This window comes from Rhipicephalus microplus, chromosome X (genome assembly GCF_043290135.1).
Source record: "Rhipicephalus microplus isolate Deutch F79 chromosome X, USDA_Rmic, whole genome shotgun sequence".
Lineage (NCBI taxonomy): Eukaryota > Metazoa > Arthropoda > Arachnida > Ixodida > Ixodidae > Rhipicephalus > Rhipicephalus microplus.
Window position 1 is genome coordinate 176,527,678 of NC_134710.1, and position 24,102 is coordinate 176,551,779.

Genomic DNA, 24,102 nt, shown 5'->3' on the forward strand with positions numbered 1-24,102 from the left:
TCTGCCTCCGGTCTCGTATCGCAGTGCACGCGGCAGCCACTTTTTCGTCCAAGTTTCTGGTCTTTGTTTCTTTATTTCGTCCCTCCCCTTTTTTTAATAGTACCATATAACAATCGCTGAATGTTCATCGTATTCACAGATAGCCTGTTCAAGCAACCCGCGAGCGTGAGAAGCCTTCGATAATTCGTTCAACTTACATTTGTGAGCACTCAAAGCGCCGTGCGTTGTTACCTTACCGTAACGTGAAAGTTTTGTTACTTCTGGATAAGAGCTACAAGCTCTGTATTGAATTTTTCTTCTCCAGATTCAGTATTTAGAATGGTAATTAAGCAATCTTTGTTAATTACCGCGCTTGGAGGTTCAAAAAGTATTCTGACGTTTTACATACAGCTAAGAACAATACTGCGCTAGCTGGAGACGCGTAGCCCTCATTTAAAATTTTTAATTGCTTTAGGCACCCTGTATATGCGTATGTGGTAGAGTAGGGAAAAAGATGGTGAAATGAAGAGTCCTTATCCCACCTCTTTTATCTTTCTAGACCCCTACCGGCACCGAGAGTGATCGGATGACGCCCCCCCCCCCCCCCCCCCCCCAGTTGGACCCCTCAGAGGTTCATCAGGTCTATAAAACGAGTCGTTAGGGTGTCGCAAAGTTCTTGGTAAGGTAATGCCAACAACACAACATCCTTCCTATGCTGTCTATTCTTCTTGTCTCGATTCGATTCATTATGCTTTCTTTTGTTGCTGCTGGTATTCCCCTACCAAGAACCATATAAAATGAGAGCCCGCGAAGTGTTCGTAGCAGTCTCTGCTTTTGTCGTGGGCAAAACACTGCACCAAGAATCGTTTACGGGAAATGTGTTTATTTTAGCTTAATGATCCGGGAATTTGATGATCGGATGTACGACCGCTTTTACAAATTTGATGTCGAGGACCTTACACGAAGGTCCTGTTTTGTGCTTGTTGAGGTCGAGTCGACTAGAGACTACCATACGGAACATAGTGAATTTCAAGGCATCGTTGTGACTTGTATTTTTAAGCTCGCACTTCTCGCGCTGTCCTAATCTTTGCCGAAAGAGCCAGTGACTAGATTTCTGATGACATTTGCGTCAGTACTTTAGCAGGCACTCCCCTGCAGATCCTCGCGAGGCTAGAAAAGGTAGCGACAACACAATCTGCTCACACGGGGTCTGAACAGTTAGATGGTTAAACGTGCATTAGTCGTTTTCAGGAAAGAAGTACAACATAAAATTCATTGTCGAATCAAGCAGGTTCGAGTCCGGCGGTATTTTAGTGGGCCTGGGCACCCACTGCAGATGCAGTTCCTTATTATTCGATATGTCTCAGCGGACCAGACCAAACTACGCTTTCAGCGGTAAATCGAAGTCGTCTCGCTTGCTGAGTCGTCACGTCCAGAAGATAAAATCGAGGAGGAAGAAGTCAGAATGGAATAAACATGGCGTATGAGCCAGGCCACGTCGCCCATTCATTGTAGTATAATATATATATATATATATATATATATATATATATATATATATATATATATATATACGCTTTATACGTTCTTTGAACAAAAGTTGTTTCCTTAAAGATTTGTGAGAACGAGAATGCATTCGATAAAGTAATCATAACCGACTGTTTTTAAAGCATTCCTACTTACACCTTCTTTACCTCGCATTCGATACGATGCGTGACATTCTGAGAAACTACAACCTATTGTAGCAATGCTAGACTGCGCGTGTTGGTTTGCCATAACTGAAGTGTAAGGCACGACGGCAATTCTCCGTGTGTGTGTACTTTTACTTTGTCCATTGTCGTTCTGGCGCCTAACACCAAATATACTGGCTTTTATTTCCAAGGAAAGTAGCATTATTCTTGCAAGTGACTCCAGTGCTCTTCGAGTCTTGCTCAGAGGACATTTTTCGGTCTCCTATTCTGATTCTGTCCTATTTATATAAAAAATTCCAATCTGGCACATAATTGAAGACTCATGAATCAAACGGGGCGCCAGAATAATTTACTGGAATGTAGTGGTGCGGGCGGTGCACGAAAAATGAGTATCTTCAACGGGGGGCAGGGAGGCTTGGAACATATGGGCTGCGCAATTAATTATTGATGTTTGGCGGGGGGATCTGCCCCCTCCGCTGGCGTCAACCCTGTTGGTAATTGACAAATGACGGAACATTATGCCACTGTATCAGCCGCAACGGAGATGTTTTTTATGTTCACTTATATTGCGGATCATGAAAGCTGAGAGCTGAGTAATCGGCACTTTCGTACAATAAAGACTCCTAATTTCACCCCTTTTCTAGTAAGAAGTTCTTCGCTACTCTCGATAAGTAATATCAGCTGGGCTTGGTGGTTTTTTCTGTAAGAACTCAAGTACATAGCAAATATTTCTCTAATTTTTCTTGGTCCACCCACATGGGCAGGATATCCAGTGAATCGCGTTCTTGTCTTCCTTCTTCATAATCTAACTTACGAAAACTCGTTGCGCATGTAAGCCTTCCCTTCAGGAACCTTTACATTACTAAAATACCTAAATGAATAAATGTTCTTTAAAAGCAAAATTTACATAACGGTCGCATATAAATCCTAATGAAAGCAGTAATGTTAATTACAGAAATATGAATTTGTGCCAATACGTCCCAACACACGAAGTATCAACACGCGTAGACGTTTTTCAAGCACACAGTGAGGCATAAGAGACGCGGCAGTGATCGATGAGACTAGCGCGAGTTCATTGTTCTCTCGTTCTTGCAACAGCTTCTCCAAGTGCGCGGTGCCAGCCGCCGCCCGGGAATTTTCAGAAGGTCTCGCTCGGCACACCAGTCGTTATTTGCTCTCGGTAGCACTCGTGACGCTGCCTCAACGAGCAACAGCAGGGAGCTCTAAGCCACTCGCACGTCGCCCTCGATCGCGCTTAGTCTTTTCGCTGGCTGACGCATGCAGTGACGAAGCTCGGCCATCGGCGCTCCTCCGCGTGAAACGGTGCCGGGCTCTGCGTGCTGGTGCAATCACCGCCCGCAGCTACGACCGGGTCTCGACAGCAGCGCGGCATGGCACCGGCGCCTAGCTCCCACGGCCAGCGCAGCGGTGTGCACCTTGTGAGCCTCGAGTGCCCGGAGAGCGAAGACGAGGTCGGCCAATACCTGTTCCCGGCGCTCATGTCCATAGCCATGTGTGCGCTGGCGGCACTCGGTGTGCTCTTCTCCCTGGTGGTCAGCCTGCCCTGGATCGTGCTCACTCTGGTCAGCCTGAGTGGCCTGCTGTACATTTGGTACGACGTGGCCAAAGAGAGGCGCCATCGGGCGCTTCTGCGCCAGTTTCACGTGTGCGCCGGTGCGTCCCCGCGCGACGCCGAGGACTGGATCAAAACGCTGCCGCGTGCCGCTAACCTTGCTGCTCCCCGGGCCGGCATGAGTGAGGCCGACATGCTCCTTTTGTGCGCGCGATCCAAAATGTACAACAGCCTGTGACTGCGTTGGCCTGCCGCACTGAAGCGTGTCCGCGGAAATACGTGCATTTATGCCTGCAGATGTCCACTGACCATTGACGCGCCGGAAGCGATGTGAAGACATCGCGAAGCGTAACTATCTAGACTCCTCCGCTGAGGAACATACGCGTTTGTGTCATGCATTTTCCCCCTCTGATACATGTAGATAGTTGCCAAGTGTATACAAGTTAAGCGTCACCTACCCGTGCATTGTTGGGTCCGACGGTTCAACCGGCAGTTCTCCAGGTGTGCTTTAGCGAAACAGTGTGCATTCGCAGATGGCAGTCAGTTAATATGAGATACACGTCATATTGAAAGCACAAAGAAAAAAAAAGGCCAAGCACACAGGATGCTGAGGCGGCGCAACAATAGCCTCGATGTTGTGTCCCGAGTTCATTTTCAAATGCTGGCCGTTTTTTTATACGTTCCCTAAATAGGCTTGCGCGTCTTCATTGTTAATGTAATTTTCATTCATTCACGCCTAGGTGCAAAATAATCAAATGTCCATTTGTTCACCTTTTTTGTATGCTCAGACATAGGTCTGAGATAGCACTGACGCATAGATGCTACAGTGCCGAGTCTACTTCTGCCAACAAGACATTATTAACAGAAATAAACCAAGTATGTATATATAACTTATTTTACTAATTTATTCACGTCTCCTTGTATTTATTGACAATATTACAGCGAAAGCTATTATGAGATCATGACTCGGGTGATGCGCAGTTGCATGTCGTCCGCCGCCGCCGGTGTCCGTAACCACATCATGCAAAATTAGAAGAAAAAAAACGTTGCACCGATGACACAGTTGGGCTTCAACCCGGGTCCGCTGGGTGCCAGCTTAATATTCTACCACTAATACACTGATATAGGGCTTAACGTCCCAAAACCACCATATGATTATGAGAGACGCCGTAGTGGAGGGTTTCGGAAATTTCGACCACATGCGGTTCTTTAACGTGCACCCAAATCTGAGCACACGGGCCTACAACATTTTCGCCTCCATCGGAAATGCAGCCGCCGCAGCCAGGATTTGATCCCGCGACCTGCGGGTCAGCAGCCGAGTACCTTAGCCACTAGACAATCGTGCACTGATTTACGCGGGTGCTTGTAACTTGTCAAACTTGCCTTAGGCAGGCATGACCTTACACCAATGGCACAGTGGGGCTCGAACCCGGGTCCGCTGGGTGCCAGCCCAGTATTCTACCACTGAGCTACACCGGTGCTTGTGACTTTCGTCAAACTTGCCTTAGGCAGGCTTGATCTCGGGAAAGCAATCGCGCTATTATGACCTATAAAGCATTTTACAACAGCGAAAGAACAACCAGTCGTCGCACAGTGCGATTAGTGTAACGAGTGAACCGTCCAAAGCTCCAACCCATTACAAAAGGTTGTGCTCATTTCCCTAATAATTGTGGCGCATACCCACTTCTGCCATAATTCCTCATCATCGGCAGCCACTACATGGACGATTGGCAAAAAAAAAAAATTCCTAGGAAGTGTTTAGCGGATACCACGCTTCTCAGAAGAATGACGATAAATAGCATAGCGAATGCCGGCCTACTACCCAAAAGTATATTAATAATGCCCTAGCGGGTACCAAGCAAGTGTGCTTGCACTAGTTACCCAATGAGTGTTTTGAAAAGGCTCTGAAAGGCCGCTCCTATAGCTTTCGCTGTGACTGTGCTGCGCCTACCGCACCGGCCTGGCGTTTTTTTCATATTCATACGCTTCAGAAGTTGTAAAAAACTAGCTTCTGTAAGCACTAGTCTTTATTACATTAAAGGGGCCCTACAACACTTTTTGAGCGTGGTCAGAAAACGCTGCCGATCGGTAGTAGAGGCTTCCGAGAACACGCGAGCCAAATGTTATGGCGCAGCACACGGCCTGCAATTCGCAATAAATTACCAAAGTCAGCTAAAAATTGCTTTCTATTCCCTCGAAAAATCACAAAATATGCCCAAAAATCAAACGCAGATGACCCATCTATCAGCCATTGGCTTAACTGAACATAGCGCGCTCGGTTGTCACAGAAATCGCCGCGAGAGGCCTTGACTTGTCCACGCGTGCGCGCGCGATTGCACTGAGAAAGCCGCGTATTCGACGAAAAAAAGGAAAAAAAGTGCCCGACGTCACGAGGCGAGCGGGACGTTTTTTGTTTGCCCCTCCCATCCCTCCTTGCTTAGCTTCCAGCGCTTCCGTCGGGACTAGAGAAGAGAGAATGCGATTGCAGCGTGTGACAAATCTTCGTAACTCCTCTCGTACTGGGCGGATTCTTAACATTTTTGCGGCGTTCGGATATCAATTGCTTGAATGCCAACTCTGTCGTGAGGCTTTAAATTTATTATGACGTCAGTGTGAAGAGTCTGAACTTAATTCTTACTTGTTGAGTTGCTGGCACCATTGCAATTCACAGTGTTCAGTTTCACAAGAGTTTCACTTTTGCCGAGGTTTTCATCGGATGATACCAATGTCGCATCATGAGTTCAATGGCACTCTGGACTTTTTTTACAACTCCTTTAAAATCAAAATAAGGCACAAAAATATTTTATGCCCACTTCGACCATGCAGGTTTCCTGCAGTGCATGTTTCATTTTCAATAATATCACCGCATCATTACGCAGTGTGTTCACTGATTCGAATTTCGCTTTGGTTGTTTTGACGGCTCGCTTAGACTTCGTCAAATTATACAATACCCACAACGATCGAGCATGTTTTTGGTTACACCGAGATTGGAAACGGTGAAACTTCACGGACCGTTTTTAGCTCTTCGTCATTTTTAAATTTTTGTAGCAGCTCACAATGCAGCAGGAGTGCGTATACCCGTTTTCCAGGATAACAAAAGAGCGGTGCTCTTAGCGTGCAAAATGCGACATAAAAGTCCCTAGGAATCCGATTTCCGCGCGACCGGAACTTTACCCTCTCTTCGCTAGACTGGTGAACGACGCTGGGAAACCTGAAGCCTGTCTTCCCTATTGGAGAGTTTTGGTGCCAGGGACTTCGGGCCGCTTGTGTACGCATCCTGTCGTGCTCCTTTGTATACTCTCTGCCGCACCCATGCAGAATATAAAGAACGCGAGGGCTTATGTGCACGTTAAAATTTCTATTACCCTCGCATTAATTGCCCCCGCATTAAAAATTGCTGTTACCGCGAGTCTTCTGGGGTTGGTTGTAGAATTGTTTGTCCTTTCACGGCATGTCGGAAAATCGACGCCACCCTTGGATTTCGTTCCATGTGAATCTGCTTTGCAAACTAAGCGGTTACAATTCTAAATTTGCAATTGATTAGTAATTTTATTAGTAGTTGAAACAGGTAAAACATCAATTTTAGTAAATTACTGGTTATGTATTCTGGCTTTCGTGCTAGCTACGTCGCGTGGAGTTATTGAGCGGATAAACTAAAGTTGTGCTGTCTTTTAAACAAAAAGCGTTTAATTCATTAAAATAATGTAGGAGAGATAATTGAATGATTTCTTCTGAACAGCTTGCACAAGAGAAGTATACGCTTGAACTTGGCTCCAGTCATGCATACGTATTCGCATTTTCAGTTGGTTTCAACATTGCAACAGCACCGGTACGTATTGCTTCCCAAGAAACTTCCGGCCACTTTAAGGAGAAAGCTTGTTTTTTAGGTTGTGCGAAAGTAAAGAAAGACTCTTTTTTCACTTTCAGGTAACGCGAAGGCACTTAAAGTTATAGATTGTCTGTTATATTTGTGTGTGCGGCTTAGAAGGAAATGTATCTGAAATATTCATCTGGAAATAGACCGAAAAGCGCTGAAAATGAGTGGAATACTAGCTAGGGCTTCTGTTCCCTGCCAATATTAATAGTCTACGTCCGCTCACAAAACCGGATACCGTCCAGGACCTTTATTTATAAACAGCAAAAAGATGTATACGAATACCAAAGAGATCTTTGCTTCTTCTTACCAAGAGAGCCAAAAGATTTATCACAATGAAAAACATAAAGCACGCCGTCCGAGGAAGGCATGACTGCAAAAATTATAATGGATAGATGTCTAGCAAGTAGTGAATATTGTCCAAATTTTCATCCAAAACGAACGCCAACTGCAGTATAGGGCAACGGATGCGATTGCCACGCAATTAGCAGACGCTTAGAGGCTATGAAACATTTCCGAGAGGTGAAGTGATTCCGCGTTCATGATCTGCGCTTTTCTGGTGCTAGACAACCCGTCAGCGTTTTCATTGCCAACTGCAGAGTTCCGATAAATGATCTTCAATTCCTCCTTTGATTCAGTCAAGCGACCAATTACAGGGATCGATTCGGCGCACCGAAAATTGTCTTAGACATGGAGTCATGACTTGACCCCCCGGTCTCTAACGTGAAGGCGCTGGCATGAGATCATCAGTGTTTCAGTGATACCTTTCTTTATACCAAGTCTCTTCAAAACAAAATAAAAAACATTGAAAAAAGTGATGAAAAAAATTTACGGTACTTTCATATTGCGGAGATGATTGACCAACAAGGTTGAAAGGGGCAGTCCCGGTGTCTACATTTAGGTTTATCATTAAACCACTCCACTCTGTTAAGGTTGATGTCCTCCAGAGCTCCATGGTACATAACACACAGGTGACAAAAAATTTTTATGAAAGGTAGAGAAAGGCCCAGAATTTTCGTGAAAGGTATAAAATGGTACAGAAAGTCTCTTTTGACTGTAGCGTGTGCACCCTTTAAAGTGTTCGAGTATTCAAAGTAGACAGATAGTAGAGGCGCACAATGGCTTTAAGATTAAAGGAATAAATGAAAATTAGAAAAGACAAATAAGGTATACAAACGAAAGAAAGTATATTTCTAGACCTTGAGGTCGTTCAGGACGCACTTTGAGTACACTGAATGCTACCACATCTTTGATTTAAAAGCAGCTCTTGTATTTTGTCTCGTTCAATCACATACGGTAGATCATAGCACATCGCAGCCGATGCCAAAGTACGTTGTAATCATCATTTGTTTTCTTCTGGACGACCGATGCAAAAGTGAGCGTTGAACTTTGCCCTGCAGTTCGAAAGCATCCTGGTAACAGTGGTTTACTATACGTTCAATGGCAAGCTGACATAAATTGTGACAAAATTAGAGTATGAAAGTTAATGAAGGACTGAAACGGAGCAAAATAAGAACCAAGTTGGTATTGTCGCGGGCTTTCGTCCAAATTTCGGCTTCAAGAACTTGGCTCAAACACGTTGGTGGGCTGGATGCTTAACATCCGTGAGAGAGTGAGTAAGAGAAACTTCAAGATGACGCACAAAGAAGAGACATCGTCGGAAGAGCTTGTTTATTACCAGTAAAAAAAAAAAATCTGCATATGAATGAGCTGCTGTATATACTATAAAACCTAGAATAGGTAATAAAAAAGAAACACGCACTCCTACGAAATGAAAACAAAGAATATTTTTTTTGATCTAATCAATGCACTCGAGTTGTGATAGAGCGAAAAACAAAAAAAAGTGGCACCTTAGTGACCTAGGATAGGAAAAAAAACCTTTGTAATTTGTGGGACATTTATTTACCAACATGATAGTACAAGACAAGTTAGAAACCATGGCACACGGTTGTTTGTAACTGCGGCTGACGATGAGTCTCTGAGAACATTGTGCTCTTCCGTGTCATATTTCAGGGAAGCAAGTGTAAAAGAGAAAAAAAAAAGAGGAAATACGAAAAACGAGGTTGCGACGCAGTGTATTTGTTGCTTTAAGAAGAGCAAGAAAAAAAAAAAGATTCGGAGTCAGTCTTTCTTCTTATGTACATTGTTGCACAATCCAAGAAATCTAGCAGGTCAAGAGCTTCGTATTCAGACGGATGGGTTCAACAAGTGCGATAGTAAGTTCAAAGACATGTTCTCTCGAAACGTCATTCAAATTCGAGGCTCTAATACAGTGGCGCTTCGTGTGGCAGACTTCATGTGCTCAGTGGACAGTCTATCAATTATGAACAGCATTGATGGTCCAACGCCATCATAATAAACCGTAATTTGGGAAACACTGCATAAGATAAGACAACACTGTGTTTAGACAGTGCTTTGCATGAGAATAAGCTGTGCCATTTGTCCTTTACGTGCTTGATTGTTTCTGAAGACACGTACGTCTGCCGACTTGCTGACATTACATATAATTCTCATCACTCATTCAAGAGCATGAACGATTATTATGAATTATGAGTGTTTCAGTTGTGTAAGACTCACGTTGTTAGAATAGGTTAGGTCATTCTAACACTGTGGTACACCTAATTCATCTTTTAGCCACTTTGTGCGAAACAAACGAGGATGAATGAAGAGTATGAATTTGTTCCAACTGGGCCGCAAGCAGTTTTGCTTAAGACCTATTTAACGCTATGAACTTGTGAAGCACGACTGAGCTTCAGTGTTGCGCGCACAAGCTACGTGTGTTTTTGCCTAACAGCACACCTGTGCTTTCAGCGGAAAAAAAAAACGAGTTTTCTAATGAATAAATGAATAAGAATATCTGAGGTATTACGTCCCAAAACCACTTTATAATTATGAGAGACGCCGAAGTGGAGTGCTCCAGTAAATTTGACCGTCTGGTGTTCTTTTACGTGCACTGACATGCACAGTGCATGGGCTTCTACCATTTCGCTTCCACCGAAGTGCCACCGTTTCAGCCGGGATCGAATCCGTGACCTTTGGGTCAGCGGCCGAGAATCGTAGCCACTGCTCCACTAAGACAGACTTTGTAATGGTCTACCTCCTAAATAAAAACGTTTAAGACGTTTTCGCTGATATAGCAATTACCCCCCCCCCCCCCCCCCAATCCCCTCTGTTCGTGCGGCAAAAAAATTGGTACATATGACGATACAGTTATATGTAAAAACAATACTACTTTTTAAAAGGCAAGCAAGAAAGGAATTCGCTCTATACGTACGAATGCTCGAGGATGAATTTATCGTTTTACTTTCAGTTGTGATTCAGAAATGTGAAAGACAAAACAAGAAACAAAAAAAAACATGTGAATATTGCATATTAGGAACAAACTTTAGAAACTTTGAATCTGCTGAGTTACACTTAGGTCATAGGAGTACATGCACGTACATGACCTTCATCATCTGCTTTCATCTGTAGATTTGCAATCTATCAATTCATGTTCTTCACTATTATATTCTGCTTACTATGCAAAGTGAGTCTCTAAGATATTGTTCGAGGCCCGTTAACGTCTTGTTCTTGTATGCCATGGCGTGCACTCGAATGTACGCCCTAGTGTCATGTCTCACAGACGGTGGCATTAGCGACCCATCGGGGAATGTAAATTTAACACGTCAGACTTTCGAGAAACATTTTGACCAAGAATCTTTCCGTAAGGTATTCCTTAATTTATTGTTTAATGCCGCCTTTTTTCAGAGTTCTCATTGAGTGGATTGTGAAGTTACTTGCGCATTGAAATGCAAGAGACCAGTGGGGTAGTAACCCTTTCAAGAAAGGGGGGGGGGGCAGACCTATGGCCTCACTCGTCAGCCGATGCCGATATATATATATATATATATATATATATATATATATATATATATATATATATATATATATATATATATATATATATATATATATATATATATATATATATATATATATAATGAGATCTAACAGACAGTAATGCCAAGGAATGTACAAGGGAAGTTATTAGAACCAATGGAATGTAAATAAGAAATAAAAGTGGATGAAAAAAGAATCAGCCGTGAGCAGGCTGGTTACGGTGAACAGGCCTGCTAACGGCTGGTTATTTTTTCATCCACTTTTCTTTCTTATTTACATTCCTTGGCATTACTGTCTGTTAGATCTGATTAATATTGTGTTAAAACACGGAAAAACGAGCCCTTAGGTATACACTTCTTTCCCTTATTTCATTAAACGAGGGTCTCGTACTGGCAGACTTGGTGTCATTAGGTTGTATACGAGGGACTATTATTCAGCTGCCCGCTCATAATAAGTTCACGTGCTACGTGACGCCAAACATGCGCATAACAGAGTGTTTTCACACTCGTCGCTTGGCTTATAGATGGCGCTGATTGTCACTCCTACTTCTAAATTCACATATAAACCCAAAAAAGTGGATGGAGGGAAGGTCGCTGTGGTAGCTAAGTGGTTAGAGCATCAAACGCGTCATTCGAAGGTAGTAGGTTCGAATCCTGCTGACGGCTGGTTATTTTTTTGTCCACTTTTCTTTCTTATTTACATTCCATTGGTTCTAATAACTTCCCCTGTACATTCCTTGGCAATACTGTGTGTTAGATCTCATTAATATTGTGTTAAAACACGGAAAAACGAGCGAGCCGTTAGGTATACACTTCTTTCCCTTATATATATATATATATATATATATATATATATATATATATATATATATATATATATATATATATATATATATATATATATATATATTTTCATTTTATTTTATTCGGACATTTCCGCAGAAATGCCCACGAAGGGGGCAAAAGGAGAGTGTGTCTCCTGACTTGGCCCCTCTTCGTGAGGCACCTCGGGCAGGTAGAGCAGGACAGTACACAACACCATAACATATTTTGAAATACAATACAAGTTGAAAAACAGTGAATACTATAAATATTACATACATTACATATTTCCTTTACATACACTGTAGACTTGTGTTCTGTTTATTACATTGTAAATTCGCTTCTTAAATTGTGTTATGTTTTTAGCCTCCTTAGCGTATTCAATTATTTCAGGAATCCTGTTGCACAGTAGAATGATTTGGTTATTAATTGACTGTACACCATAGTTAGTCCGGCACATTGGCCCGACCAACGCAACAGTACGCAGATTATACGTAAGATCTCTGCTTAAGTACACATCAGAAAAAATCTGGAAATTATCTTTAATTTTTTTGAAGATTAACATGGCTAGTTGCATCCTATAGCACTCTGGGAACGGGAGTACATTATACATATAAAAAAGAGACATATTAGTGGGGACCGAGGTACTTATCAAACCTAGTGCGCGTTTTTGAAGAAGAATTATACTTTCTGTATTTGTTTTGTTACACGTACCCCAGACTAAAATGCAATAAATGATTTGCGAGTAGATAAAAGAAAAGTAAAGCTGCCGTTTAACTCTCCCTGGAAGGAGATGCTGTAAGCGTCGAATTAGACCGATCGATCTTGATATTTTTATTCGCAGGTTGTCCACATGGTGGGACCAACTAAGGTCACTTTGAAAACACACACCCAGAAACTGAATTTTATTTACCTGCGCAATATTTTCTCCATTAAAAATCAGAGAGATAGCATAATCTACAGGCCTATTTTTTTGTTTGAAGAGCATAAATTTAGTTTTTTTTATGTTTAGTTCTAGCTGATTGACTGTAAGCCATGATTTTAGTTTATCCAACCAAGAATTTGCAGTTATTTCAATATCGCGAAGATCTAAACCAGAAAAGAAGGCATTGGTATCGTCGGCGTACATGACTATGTTTGGTGTGAACTGAATGTTAACTATGTCATTGATATAAAGTATAAAAAGTAGAGGACCAAGTATCGATCCTTGGGGAACCCCATACTTAATTACGCCCAAATCAGATTTATAATTGTGGAGCTGTACATATTGTTTCCTGGCCCAAAGATAGCTTTTCATTAGATCAAGCGCAATCCCGCGTATTCCATACAGTTGAAGTTTCCTAATTAATATATCGTGCTTTATCGAGTCAAAAGCCTTACGGAAATCGAGAAATATTCCCACAGTGTAAAATTTTTTTTCAAAGTTATGAAGTAGGCTGTCCTTAATACGGAGTAAAGCAGACTGAGTTGATCTACCTGGTTGGAATCCACACTGTTCTTCACAAATGACATTTCTGTTTGCTATAAAAGAAAATACCCTCTTATATATCAGGCGTTCCGCGACCTTAGAGAAAAGCGGCAGAATAGAGATTGGGCGATAATTTTGAAGTTCATTTTTATCACCTCCTTTAAAAATTATTGTTACGCGAGCTATTTTCATGGCACATGGAAAAATTCCCGTCAGGAAGAGTCTGTTGCATATGTAAGTGAATGGGGCGACAATCAAATCAGCAACTGCCTTGATAGGTGCTGCGGAGATGCCATCTTCTCCTGGTGAGCTGTTCTTTAGTGAGCATATGACAGTGGCTACTTCCTCCTCGGTAACGGGTAATAAAAACAAAGAATTAGTGGAAGAGCTTTCAATATAGCATTCAGCCGGTTTAAGGTCAGTCGCTTGTGTTATATTACTTGAGGATCCTGCCTCAAGGAAATGAAGGTTAAATTTGTCTGCCAGTGCCTTGCCACTGAAGTGAATATCGTTTATCTGTATATAGCTAGGGACAGTGGCTTGTTTTCTTCCTATCAATTTATTAACCGAGCTCCAAACCATTTTTGAGTTGTTAATCACTGTAGAAAACTTGTAGGCATAGAAATCTATTTTCGCCTTCTTGAGGTCTTTGTTTACTTTGTTTCTAAAATTTTTAAACTCAATGAGGTCAGTTTGTTCTTTTGTTTTCAAAAAGTGCTGGAAAAGTTTGTTTTTTTCATTTATCCGCTTAAGAAGTGCCGGCGTAATCCACTCCTTTCTTGCTCTCTTGTGTTTCTTTACAACAACGTACGGAAAAGCAGTATTGTAGTTACTAACCATTTTTGACATAAACAGGTTGTATGCCTTAGACGGATCAGGTTCTCGGTAAAGGTCATCCCAATTGCAGTTAAACATTAGAGAGCGAAAACGGAGAATATTTGGATCGTTTATATCTCTACGCATGCATTTTGGAGAATTCTGCAGTTCTGGCATTGTTAATAGTGCAAAAAAAAGGTAAGTGGTCACTTATACCAGAGCTGAATACTCCGGCTAATGCACTGTCAGGGGATAAATTAGTGAAACAGAGATCAATGATCGTTTCTGATGTGCTTGTTATTCTGGTAGGAGTGCTAATGATGTTTTCGCAGCCATGAGACAACATTAACTCCATTAGTTTTAGCTTAATAGGACCATCTTTTGATATATCTATATTAAAATCACCAAATGATATCACGAACCATCGATTAGAATTAGCATGATGTTGAAGCTTCTCTAAAAACTCAAGAAGTGAGTCAGTATTACCATTCGGGGGGCGGTAGATCAGTACTATTACAACCTTGTTGTGTATCACAGTAACTGCTTCGAAATCACTACACACAACACAATAGTCGGGCCACGCCTCATAGGGCAAATTTTTTTTGATATACAAAGATACACCGCCACCGCGTTTTCCAGTTCTGAATACTGATTCCATATTGTAATTTCCCAAACTGACCACGTCTGACTGTGAAGAAAACCATGTCTCCGAGAAGCCCATGATATCAAAGTCATAGTTGAGGTGTACTAATTCGCTTTCAATTTCCTCACCCTTGTTCCTCATACTCTGTGCATTAATATGATAAAGGGAAAGACCACGTTCAGAAAGAAAGTTCGAGTCCTTAATCAAATTCTTGAAAGAGACAGCATTGTAATGCATCGACTTGATCATCAAAACAGAAAAAAGCCATAAAAGGCGATAGGTACAGTAAGTGTTTAAACAATCTTGTTTAGATCATCTTCAGATGCAATTCGGATTGCGCGTGCTTCTGAATTCTTTCTGACAAAAATCTTTCCCTGTGAAGACCAAGTGAATCGATAGTTCATCTCGGTGGCTCTAGTCCTTGCCATCCAAAGGAGCTTCTTATTTGCAGGAGTTAAGTTATCAAATAGCTGAATATTACTGTTTTTTTCTCTTAGTTCGGCACGTTTAGCAAGCCATGCTGCCTTCAAGCTCAGTCGAGCGAATCTTATCAGTATAACTGGGGGTTTCCCTTTACGGGGTGGCAAGCGATGCATGCTTTCAACGTCACAGTCATATAGTGTCTGCAGGTCAAGCCTCTTCGCAAGGTCGTTAACTCGTGACAGGGTATCCTCTTTTTCAATAAACGGCATGCCATGAATTTCCAGATTCTGGCGGCGACTATATTGCTGAAGGTCATTTAGTTCTAGGTTTAGCTTGCGAATTTCTTTTTCGTCAAAATTTTGTTCCACAGCTTCTACTCTGTTGCGGAGGCTTTCTATGTCTCTATCGTGCCTTGCTCTGATTTCAAGAAGCTTGTCATGCGTATCTGACATGTGCTGAATGGATTGTTCAATACTGGTGACTGTTTGCTTTAATTCTGTAAGGTCATCGACCTTAGTTGTCAAGTGCGCCAAGCATTTGTTAATTTCCGCAAGTTGCTGGCTCAAGGCTTCCGTTAAAGCTGATTGATCAGCGTTATTATTCATCTGAGTGTTCCTAGATGAAGGCACACGGCAAGTCTGACATTTTAAGGCTTTCTTTGCCTCTTTCCCTTTCTTTTTATAGGTACGTTCACTTATTCCGATACATTCTCCGATGTGATAGCATTGCCGGCATTCTGCACATGTTATGACATCCTCATCTTCAGAAAAGTATTGTTTACAGGATTCACATACGTCACTCATTGCAGCACTTGTCTAGTCACAAAATACAAAACTCGAGGACAGCAGTAGCGGCAGGAGCAGTTTCAAGCGATAAATAACGTACCAAAACTAACCAACCTGCGCATGGGCAAGAAGACAGTTAGGACCGTGCTCCGCTGAACCGTCTGCCGCCACTGCTGCCCGAAATGTGGTTGAGTCCCACGATGCGACCGAGTATATAAAGGGCGGGGGGCGTATCACCAGCTGGTCCGTCAAGTGCCCGCGCAGCGCTGTGGTGGATATGCGGATAGTACCAACTTTCCTTGGTTTCAGTTGGTCATTCCCGGGGCACTGCAGGCTGGTATGGATGCGCGGATGACGTCCACTTTGCGGGGTTTCTGCGCATGGGCAAGAAGACAGTTAGGACCGTGCTCCGCTGAACCGTCTGCCGCCACTGCTGCCCGAAATGTGTATATATATATATATATATATATATATATATATATATATATATATATATATATATATATATATATATATATATATATATATATATATATATATATATATATATATATATATATATATATATATATATATATATATATATATATATATATATATATATATATATATATATATAGTGAGAGAGAGAACGTCATAAATGCGCTTGCATTTTGACGTACTTTTCATGCACATAGCGTAAAAAAGAGACAGCCAGTTTTTAAGCAGCATGCACTGGGAGGGACAACACATATATGCGTGTTATGCATGTAATTTATTGAGCGACACTTTTTATGCATTAGCTCACAACTTTCCGCATGAATACAATCATGTTGATGACAACTCCCCTAACAATATATATTTTTATCATTCAATAAAATTTTTTAAATCGAAGCAATCCTTCGAGAACTAAAGGTACTTAGAACCTTTCTATCTATTTATCTACCTGTCTGTCCAGCTGCATCTTGCTGCTCTCATAGTTGCCTCATTACTTTAGTATAGATCAAATTTGGCATAGCGGGGGCGGGCACCATGGTATGAGAAGATGTGTCTGCTTCAGTCACAAATAACGTGAAAACAATGTCGTGTATATCATAAAGCTCTTTCTTTCAGTCAAGTGTGTCACATACCCGTATACCATGGGCGAGTATGCTATGCGAGTATGCGGCTATTCACCTTAAAATCTATATCTACCAAGAAGCGACAACAATGATGATACTTATATGTAGGTTTTAACGTCCCAAAAGCCACCATATGATTATGAGAGACGGCGTAGTGGAGCGCTCCGGAAATTTCGACCACCTGGGGTTCTCTAACATGCACCCAAATCTGACCACACTGGCCTACATTTCCGCCTCCATCGAAAATGCAGCCGCCGATGCCGGGATTCGATCCCGCGACCTGCGGGTCAGCAGGCGAGTACGTTAGCCACTAGACTACCACGGCTGGGCAAGCGACGGAGAACCTTTAACAAATTCGGCCTTAGAAGCGTTGATCTGATGATTCCAAAAAACAAAAAATCATGATCTTAGCAGGAATCCAACCCAAGATTTCCGTATGGCAGTTATGTATTCTACCACAGAACCACGTGTGGTCTTGAATTTGCTTTAGAAAATTGAGACATCAAGTTGTTGCTAAGTGAGTATGGTTTCAGTGCTAGCAATCTAACGTTATAACAAGGAGATAAACACTGCATATATACTCCTACGTTCAACTACCCCTCATTGCATCTTCTTGAAGTAGTCGTTAGCTGTATAATGTTCGCCTAAATATGCTGTGTCATGCACACAGCACCAGCTCGTTACGCGAGGCAACAAATGACGCGAAATGACTCATCGCGTAATGACCAATCATGCACGACCTGGTACAAAATTAAGAGAATTAACTTATTTTCAATATGGTATATTGTTTGTCATTGCTTCTTCAACATTTGAAATTTTCTGGGTGCCACAAAATTGCGCGCTTGTTACATAATGTCACAAATCTATAAAATATCGTGGTGTTTATTACAGCGCATGCACATTAATCGACGCATTCAAGTGCTGACTAATACTTTTTAATAAGTTTTTTGGAGTAGCCAGAGAGCATATCCTTCAAAATGTGATTCAAATAGGCTAGACACCGATTACACGAGCAGCGGCTACTTATAGCACCTCAGGAGATGTAAAAAATATTCGTATAATAAAATATTTTTAATATGCAGCACAATATTGTTTAGTAGCTTGTGCATCTCTGTGAGCCCACCCTTACTGAGAAAGAGAGGGAATTAAGGAGCACTGCACGTGTGCTTCTTTGCTGTTGCAGTTGTATTTTAATATGTAAAAGACAATAAAGTTGAATAAAAAACAACCAACCAAGTAGCCCGAATCTTACTTGAGGGGCCCTTAAACCACCTCCGATGTTTTTTCAAGCCTTTATAGTAAACGCGCGCATCGTGTGCAGAATTCCGTCACGATCAACGATTCTGCGCGTGGCAGCGCTAGGAGCCGCCGGCGTGCCACAAATTCTAAAAAGCAATCCCTCCTCCTTTCCTGGCTTTCGGGCCTCCGCGTTACGCGCCGTGCGAAATCTCTGACGTGTTAAGCCAAATATGCTGTGACTGGTTGAGCAAGAGCCTATGCCTTCCGGTCAGTCTGCAAGCAGCTGTCCGCACTGCTGGCTTGTTGTTGCTCGTCGGGTTGCCCGCGTGCATGTAACACGTGTGGGGCACGGTGTGTCCCCGTACGGGTCCATCGCGTCGGCAGTCCTTCGAAGGCGTGCGCGCAACGAAGGTCACATACCCGCATGATTACAGCAGCCCCGGTTCACCAAGAAGCACGCAACTGACGGAGTCGACTGCTGGAGTCACGGCAACCGAAAGTAGACGGTGTTTCAAGCAGCGCGTCAGCGATGACCATTCTTACACCGTGGCGATGTCGTATGCCACTCGAAATTGTGAGGGGCATGGGAGGGGTGCTCGGCGAGAGGGCAAAGTGGTGTGGGAGAGGATACCAACGGAGGAAAGCGCAGGAGAGAGCGAAAGGTGTGGTCGTCCCGGTTTCGATATTCAAACACGTCTAACTCAGCAATTACTGCACCATTTCAAAAAAAAATAATCTCACGGCACCGTGTTCGTCGTACACTCATGCACAATTTCACCACCCCAACTGGATATAGACCTCTGGCTAGATTACGGGCCCTTTAAGCCTCCATAGTGGCAAAAACCATGGTCTTTCCACCTTCTTCCTGGTCAAGTAGCAGGGCAAGTTTAAAAGCTGACCTTTCCACTGTGCTGGAATCCACAGCTTCGTCCGTCACCACTTCGCAACCTGCCGCCTTCGCTCCAAGTTACCGCAAGAAAAGCTGATCAGGTTTATCAGAGATTAAAATAGAAAGCTTTCTTTTTTGGCGCTTCCAGTAAAGCATAACTCTAACATTGAAAAAAGATTTGTAACACTCAGCAGCTCACAGTAGCTTCGATAGAGCACTGGTGATGCTATTCCTTTTCAATGAAAGAAAATAACTTTCCGGAAGCAGCAAACGCTTTGATCAGTCGACAAAAAGTTCGCTCGTTCCCATCCGTAGCTGCATCAGCCAGTTATGGCAGAATAAAAGTAGGAAGAAGTCATATAATACTTTAGGCCCCCGTTCAGTGCTAGCCTGCTCCGTAACGCCACAGCACAATGCGCGAAAGCGCCGCAGATGGGGCCCGTATCGCAAAAAGCCTAGAACAAAAATCGTCACAGCAGAAATGGTAGACAATTATGAGTGTATTGCAACGTTTCCTCGTAATATTTTAATTTTCTCGTAACAATATATTTGAGCGATTACTGTTGTTAAGGAAAACATTGCATCCGTCAGTTTCTCCAGAGGGCAGCCAATAGTGACCACTATAGTAGGGAGGGGACTCAGCCCCTCTAATTTTTCTCAAGGGGGTAGAGAGGCTTGCATTCCTCTTGCCCCCTTTCTCCTCGGCTGATACGCCTATGCAAGAGTCCTTTCGCCATGCTTGCTATGCTCTTTATCACTCGTGCGAGCTGTCCTTCGTGCACTTCACCAGCTTTACCCACGCGCTTCTTAGGCATGCATAATGAAACCCACACACGAACCCGCCCTTCTAGTTTTATCGACAGAGACACATGCGTAGTCTGTAATCAGTAATCGATTACCTAGTTACAATGTGCGCAGTTAACTTTCTTCTCCTTCTTGCACGCCGAAGGAGCGCAATAAGTGAAACTAGAGGCAGATCATGCGATAAATCATTTTAGTCGCAAGGTCAAATGATGGAAAGGTAAGCGAAGGCGTTTACGAAGAAATTACGTTTGAGACGCAGGAGACAGCCTTGCGCGAGTGGTCACTTCATTGAAGCCAGTCCTGGTATCGTATGCAATTACCTAACCAGGGCGTGTAAACAAAATAAAATAATAAAAATTATAGATATTGTGACACGATTAACAAAAAAATCACCCCCCCCCCCCCCCGCGAAGGAAATCGTGAGGAAATGTGAATGCACTGCGTAGCGTCCATAGCGGCGTTTCGCACGTGACAAACCAGCGTTAAAAGAGTAATGTTTTCTTTTTTTTTCTTACACCATGCAGCCGATAGCATCGTTCACCGTATGTGGCGTTTGTCTGTCGCGAAAAAGGCGGTATGCGTTTCGAGCTCTAGTAGCTAGCGTGCACGGTCAAGAAATACTATGAAGTGCGTTCATAGTAACAAACAGCGTTCTCAGCTCGGCACTGGAATTTACCAGTGGCGTCTCGAGCACACATTTACGGATGTTCTTGAGAGGTGTCCAGCCAGCGAACGGTCGACAGTGAGGCTCTTCGGTTTTCAGGTCTCTGGCAGCTCTCTGGCAGCCAGAGCTAGCCAGAAGGACAGTCAGCTAGTTCTGGTCTGGACAGGAAACAGTGTCATCGTCACGTGTGGGGGGAACCCGAGACAACCCGAAGCTGCTGGAAGATCGCAAAATCGAACGCTGGGACAGCCAGCGTAAACGTAGACAAACTCTACCGTCATGGCAGCGAACAAAAAATGAACTGCGTGCACGTTGCTTTTTTTCAATTGTCCGCTTGGAAATACGTAGCTAAGCTCGCCAAAAAGCTGAAATAATATCCTCGAGCGTGCGCTTTTGGGGAACGACTTCGTACGCTCCCACGATCACTCGCCGCGTCCGCGAACGAAACAGCCAGCTGGCGCACGCCACCTCGAGAACGATGCAAGGTGAGCTGCCGCGACGCTGACGGCTTAAGAAGCTCACGTCTTTTTAGCACGTGTATCAGTCACTGAACAACACTGATTGATTGATATGTCGGGTTTAATGTCCCAAAACCACCATATACGATTATGAGAGACGCCGTAGTGGAGGGCTCCGGAAATTTCGTCCACCTGGGGTTCTTTAACGTGTACCCAAATCATAGCACACAGGCCTACAACATTTCCGCCTCCATCGTAAATGCAGCCGCCGCAGCCGGGATACGAACCCGCGACCTGCGGGTCAGCAGTTGAGTACCTTAGCCACTAGACCACCGCGGCAGGGCACTGCACAACACGACGCGAGGTCACGCGAAAGTGATCGTGTCCCCAAAATAGCTCGATGATATATACCTGCTCAGCTATCGCGTATTACACGTCACAAACACACGTTGACCACCTTATTTTTTGTCTAAAGTTTATGATATGCGCAGGTATCGGTACCACGAGTAACCCTTCATATCATCATGTCATGATTTACACGTGAGGGCCTGTCATTTATGTTCGCCATGCAGTCATGACATACCATGCCACTTTTGCGATATGTCATGTGAACGAAACCACCAAAAGAGCAGGAAGACCATGACATGTAAATCACCAAATTAGTGACATACATGTAATGACTTTCATGTTAAGACTAGTCGCTAAGGCTCGTCATACAGTGATGTTAGGCCAAACCAATTTTGATATATATGTATTATCCAAACGGCTAGGAGAGCTGAATGTCGTAGGCAGATAGATAGATAGATAGATAGATAGATTAATAGATAGATAGATAGATAGATAGATAGATAGATAAATAGATACGGTCAAACTCGTCGAAGTTCGCTAAGATATGCTTCTCACTTAATAATTGTTATGAAAATCTAGAAATGTTCTGGAAATGATTCTTTTAATTGAAATGATACTCGATTCACAGTCACATTAAATTAGGTGTCATTCCTATTTGATTTTTGTTCTACTGCGTTCCAAACTTCTGTATTTACCAACCCCTTCGGAAGAGAAGTACCTATTATAAACAGTGAAGCAAGAATTATGAGAGGTCGGCAGAACACGAATAGTAGGTGAACAAGCAGTCAGACAAACTGAAAAAGAGAAAAGATACCAGTAAAAGATTGAACAAGGACGGTATTATAGAACCAAACTTAGAAAATAATTTATATGAAATAAAAAGGGAATGGGGTGAAGATCTAAAGTAGTAACATTTCGGCCAACAAACATCCTTGTGGCTATCAGTAACAGTGTGGGCCCCGCAAGATGGTACTTCGAAAATATTGAGTCTCGTAGTGCAATCTGTCAAAATCTCATAGCGAGACCACGATGAACTGCCTACATGTAAGGGAAAGTGATTACGGAGTGTGGCACAATTTCCTTGCATATAGATCTTCCGATTGCCGAGAACATCAGTGCTTATTCCAGCTGAGACAGAGCTAGGTGTTGCAATGTGTAATACGATGGCAAAATTTTTTGAACCCTTTAACGCAGTCGGTAAACACATCAAGATAAATTGGGAATCGCATTTACACAGTATACAAGTTTCGATTGACAAATACAAAATTCAGCTTACGAGCGAACCTCGTTGTCCGAAGTTTTAAAAGCAAGCACATGTTCAATTAGCCTTTTAAATAACATACTCACGGTTTTCTCTCGGGAACTTTGCGTAGCACAAGAGTCATCATGATATAGCTCTGGTACAAACACACATCTATCATTCGGTATGCGGAAAAGACGCATGCCCCGATTGGCCTTTTCATACATAATGTACCTGGTGTACGGATATATAAAAGGATGCAGTTTGCCGCGGAGCCTTGTTGGGGTGACTTAAGACGCAGATTTCGACTGTGCCCACCACTCATGCGAGCCTTTTAACTAAAGTTTTTTGTAAAGTATATCAGCTCTGAAAAAGTCGTTTAGGGCTACTTCCAGTAATTTTTCTCAGCGTGAAACGGCACCACAAAAATAAAAGATTGGACAAAAAACTTTGCCCTCGTTCTTTCTTGTGTCGTTTTGCGCTAAAACATAACCACTGTGGATTCACACAAACCAGCCCGTCAACGCGTTGTGTTGAGCTATTCTCAGTGTTTGCTTGTTGAGTGTGCTGTTCGCTCGTCACAGTTATTTCAAATAACTGTTAATTTAAACGCCAACAAGCTAGGGCATACAGAGATTTAGAGTTCAGGCTCTTTTGGGACTGACTGGAGTCGTGCATTATTCTGGGGGGGCCATTGCAGGACTCAATTCATTGATGTCTCTTATATACGGTTGAAGTGTTATGAAAAATTATGCATGGGAAATTATATAATAACATATAGAAGTACTTCCGATGACCAGATGACAAGGAACATGACATTCAGTATCGCATTGGTACGTCAGTGTTGCTACGAAAATGTTAGAAGTCACCATTTTTTTTAGTGGAACAGTGAAGTTGTTATTATTGGAACAAATAATGGCATATAACGCTTCTTTTGTGAGAAAAGTTAATACAGTATGTATGCACTGCTTATCTTGTGAACTTTTCAAAGAATTGATTTCTTTGGCGCGATAGTCTGCAATAAGCGCATTACTAGAAATATCTTCAATATGTTGTGGTCAGATTAAACGCTGTTTTATTTATTTTGAGTTTTAAAGAGTAATAAAAGCAATAACTATACTTCCTGTTTTGCAACTTTTCGATGATACACACATAATCAATATTCGATTCGATAATCGAAGCAAGGTTTGTTGTGGGGGTCCTACTGGTGTTGGATTCGTATTCGAAAAGTTTTTACATTCTCACACCCCCACTTTGGACTGGGTTTGTAGATGCCCCCTGTATACACGCCGACTGCGAACGAGCTGCACATTCGCTCCGCCATTCAGCGCGTTTCCTTCGGGAACAGTCGTCAACGGAGCCGTTATCGTCTAAGAGATCGGGTGTATACATCCACAGCGAAACATCC

At 42.7% G+C, this 24,102-nt stretch overlaps 1 protein-coding gene across 1 annotated transcript in view; it reads right to left on the reverse strand.

Annotated features, from left to right (window-relative positions):
- Positions 1 to 16,393, reverse strand: part of LOC119177214 (uncharacterized) — a 56,467-nt gene extending 40,074 nt beyond the window's left edge. Inside the window, exon 1 of the mRNA XM_075878271.1 lies at positions 16,067 to 16,393. Within this exon, the coding sequence (XP_075734386.1) occupies positions 16,067 to 16,074 (8 nt within the window). The 5' untranslated portion in view covers positions 16,075 to 16,393. The remainder of the gene's footprint in view (positions 1 to 16,066) is intronic.
- Between the last annotated feature and the right edge of the window lie 7,709 nt (positions 16,394 to 24,102).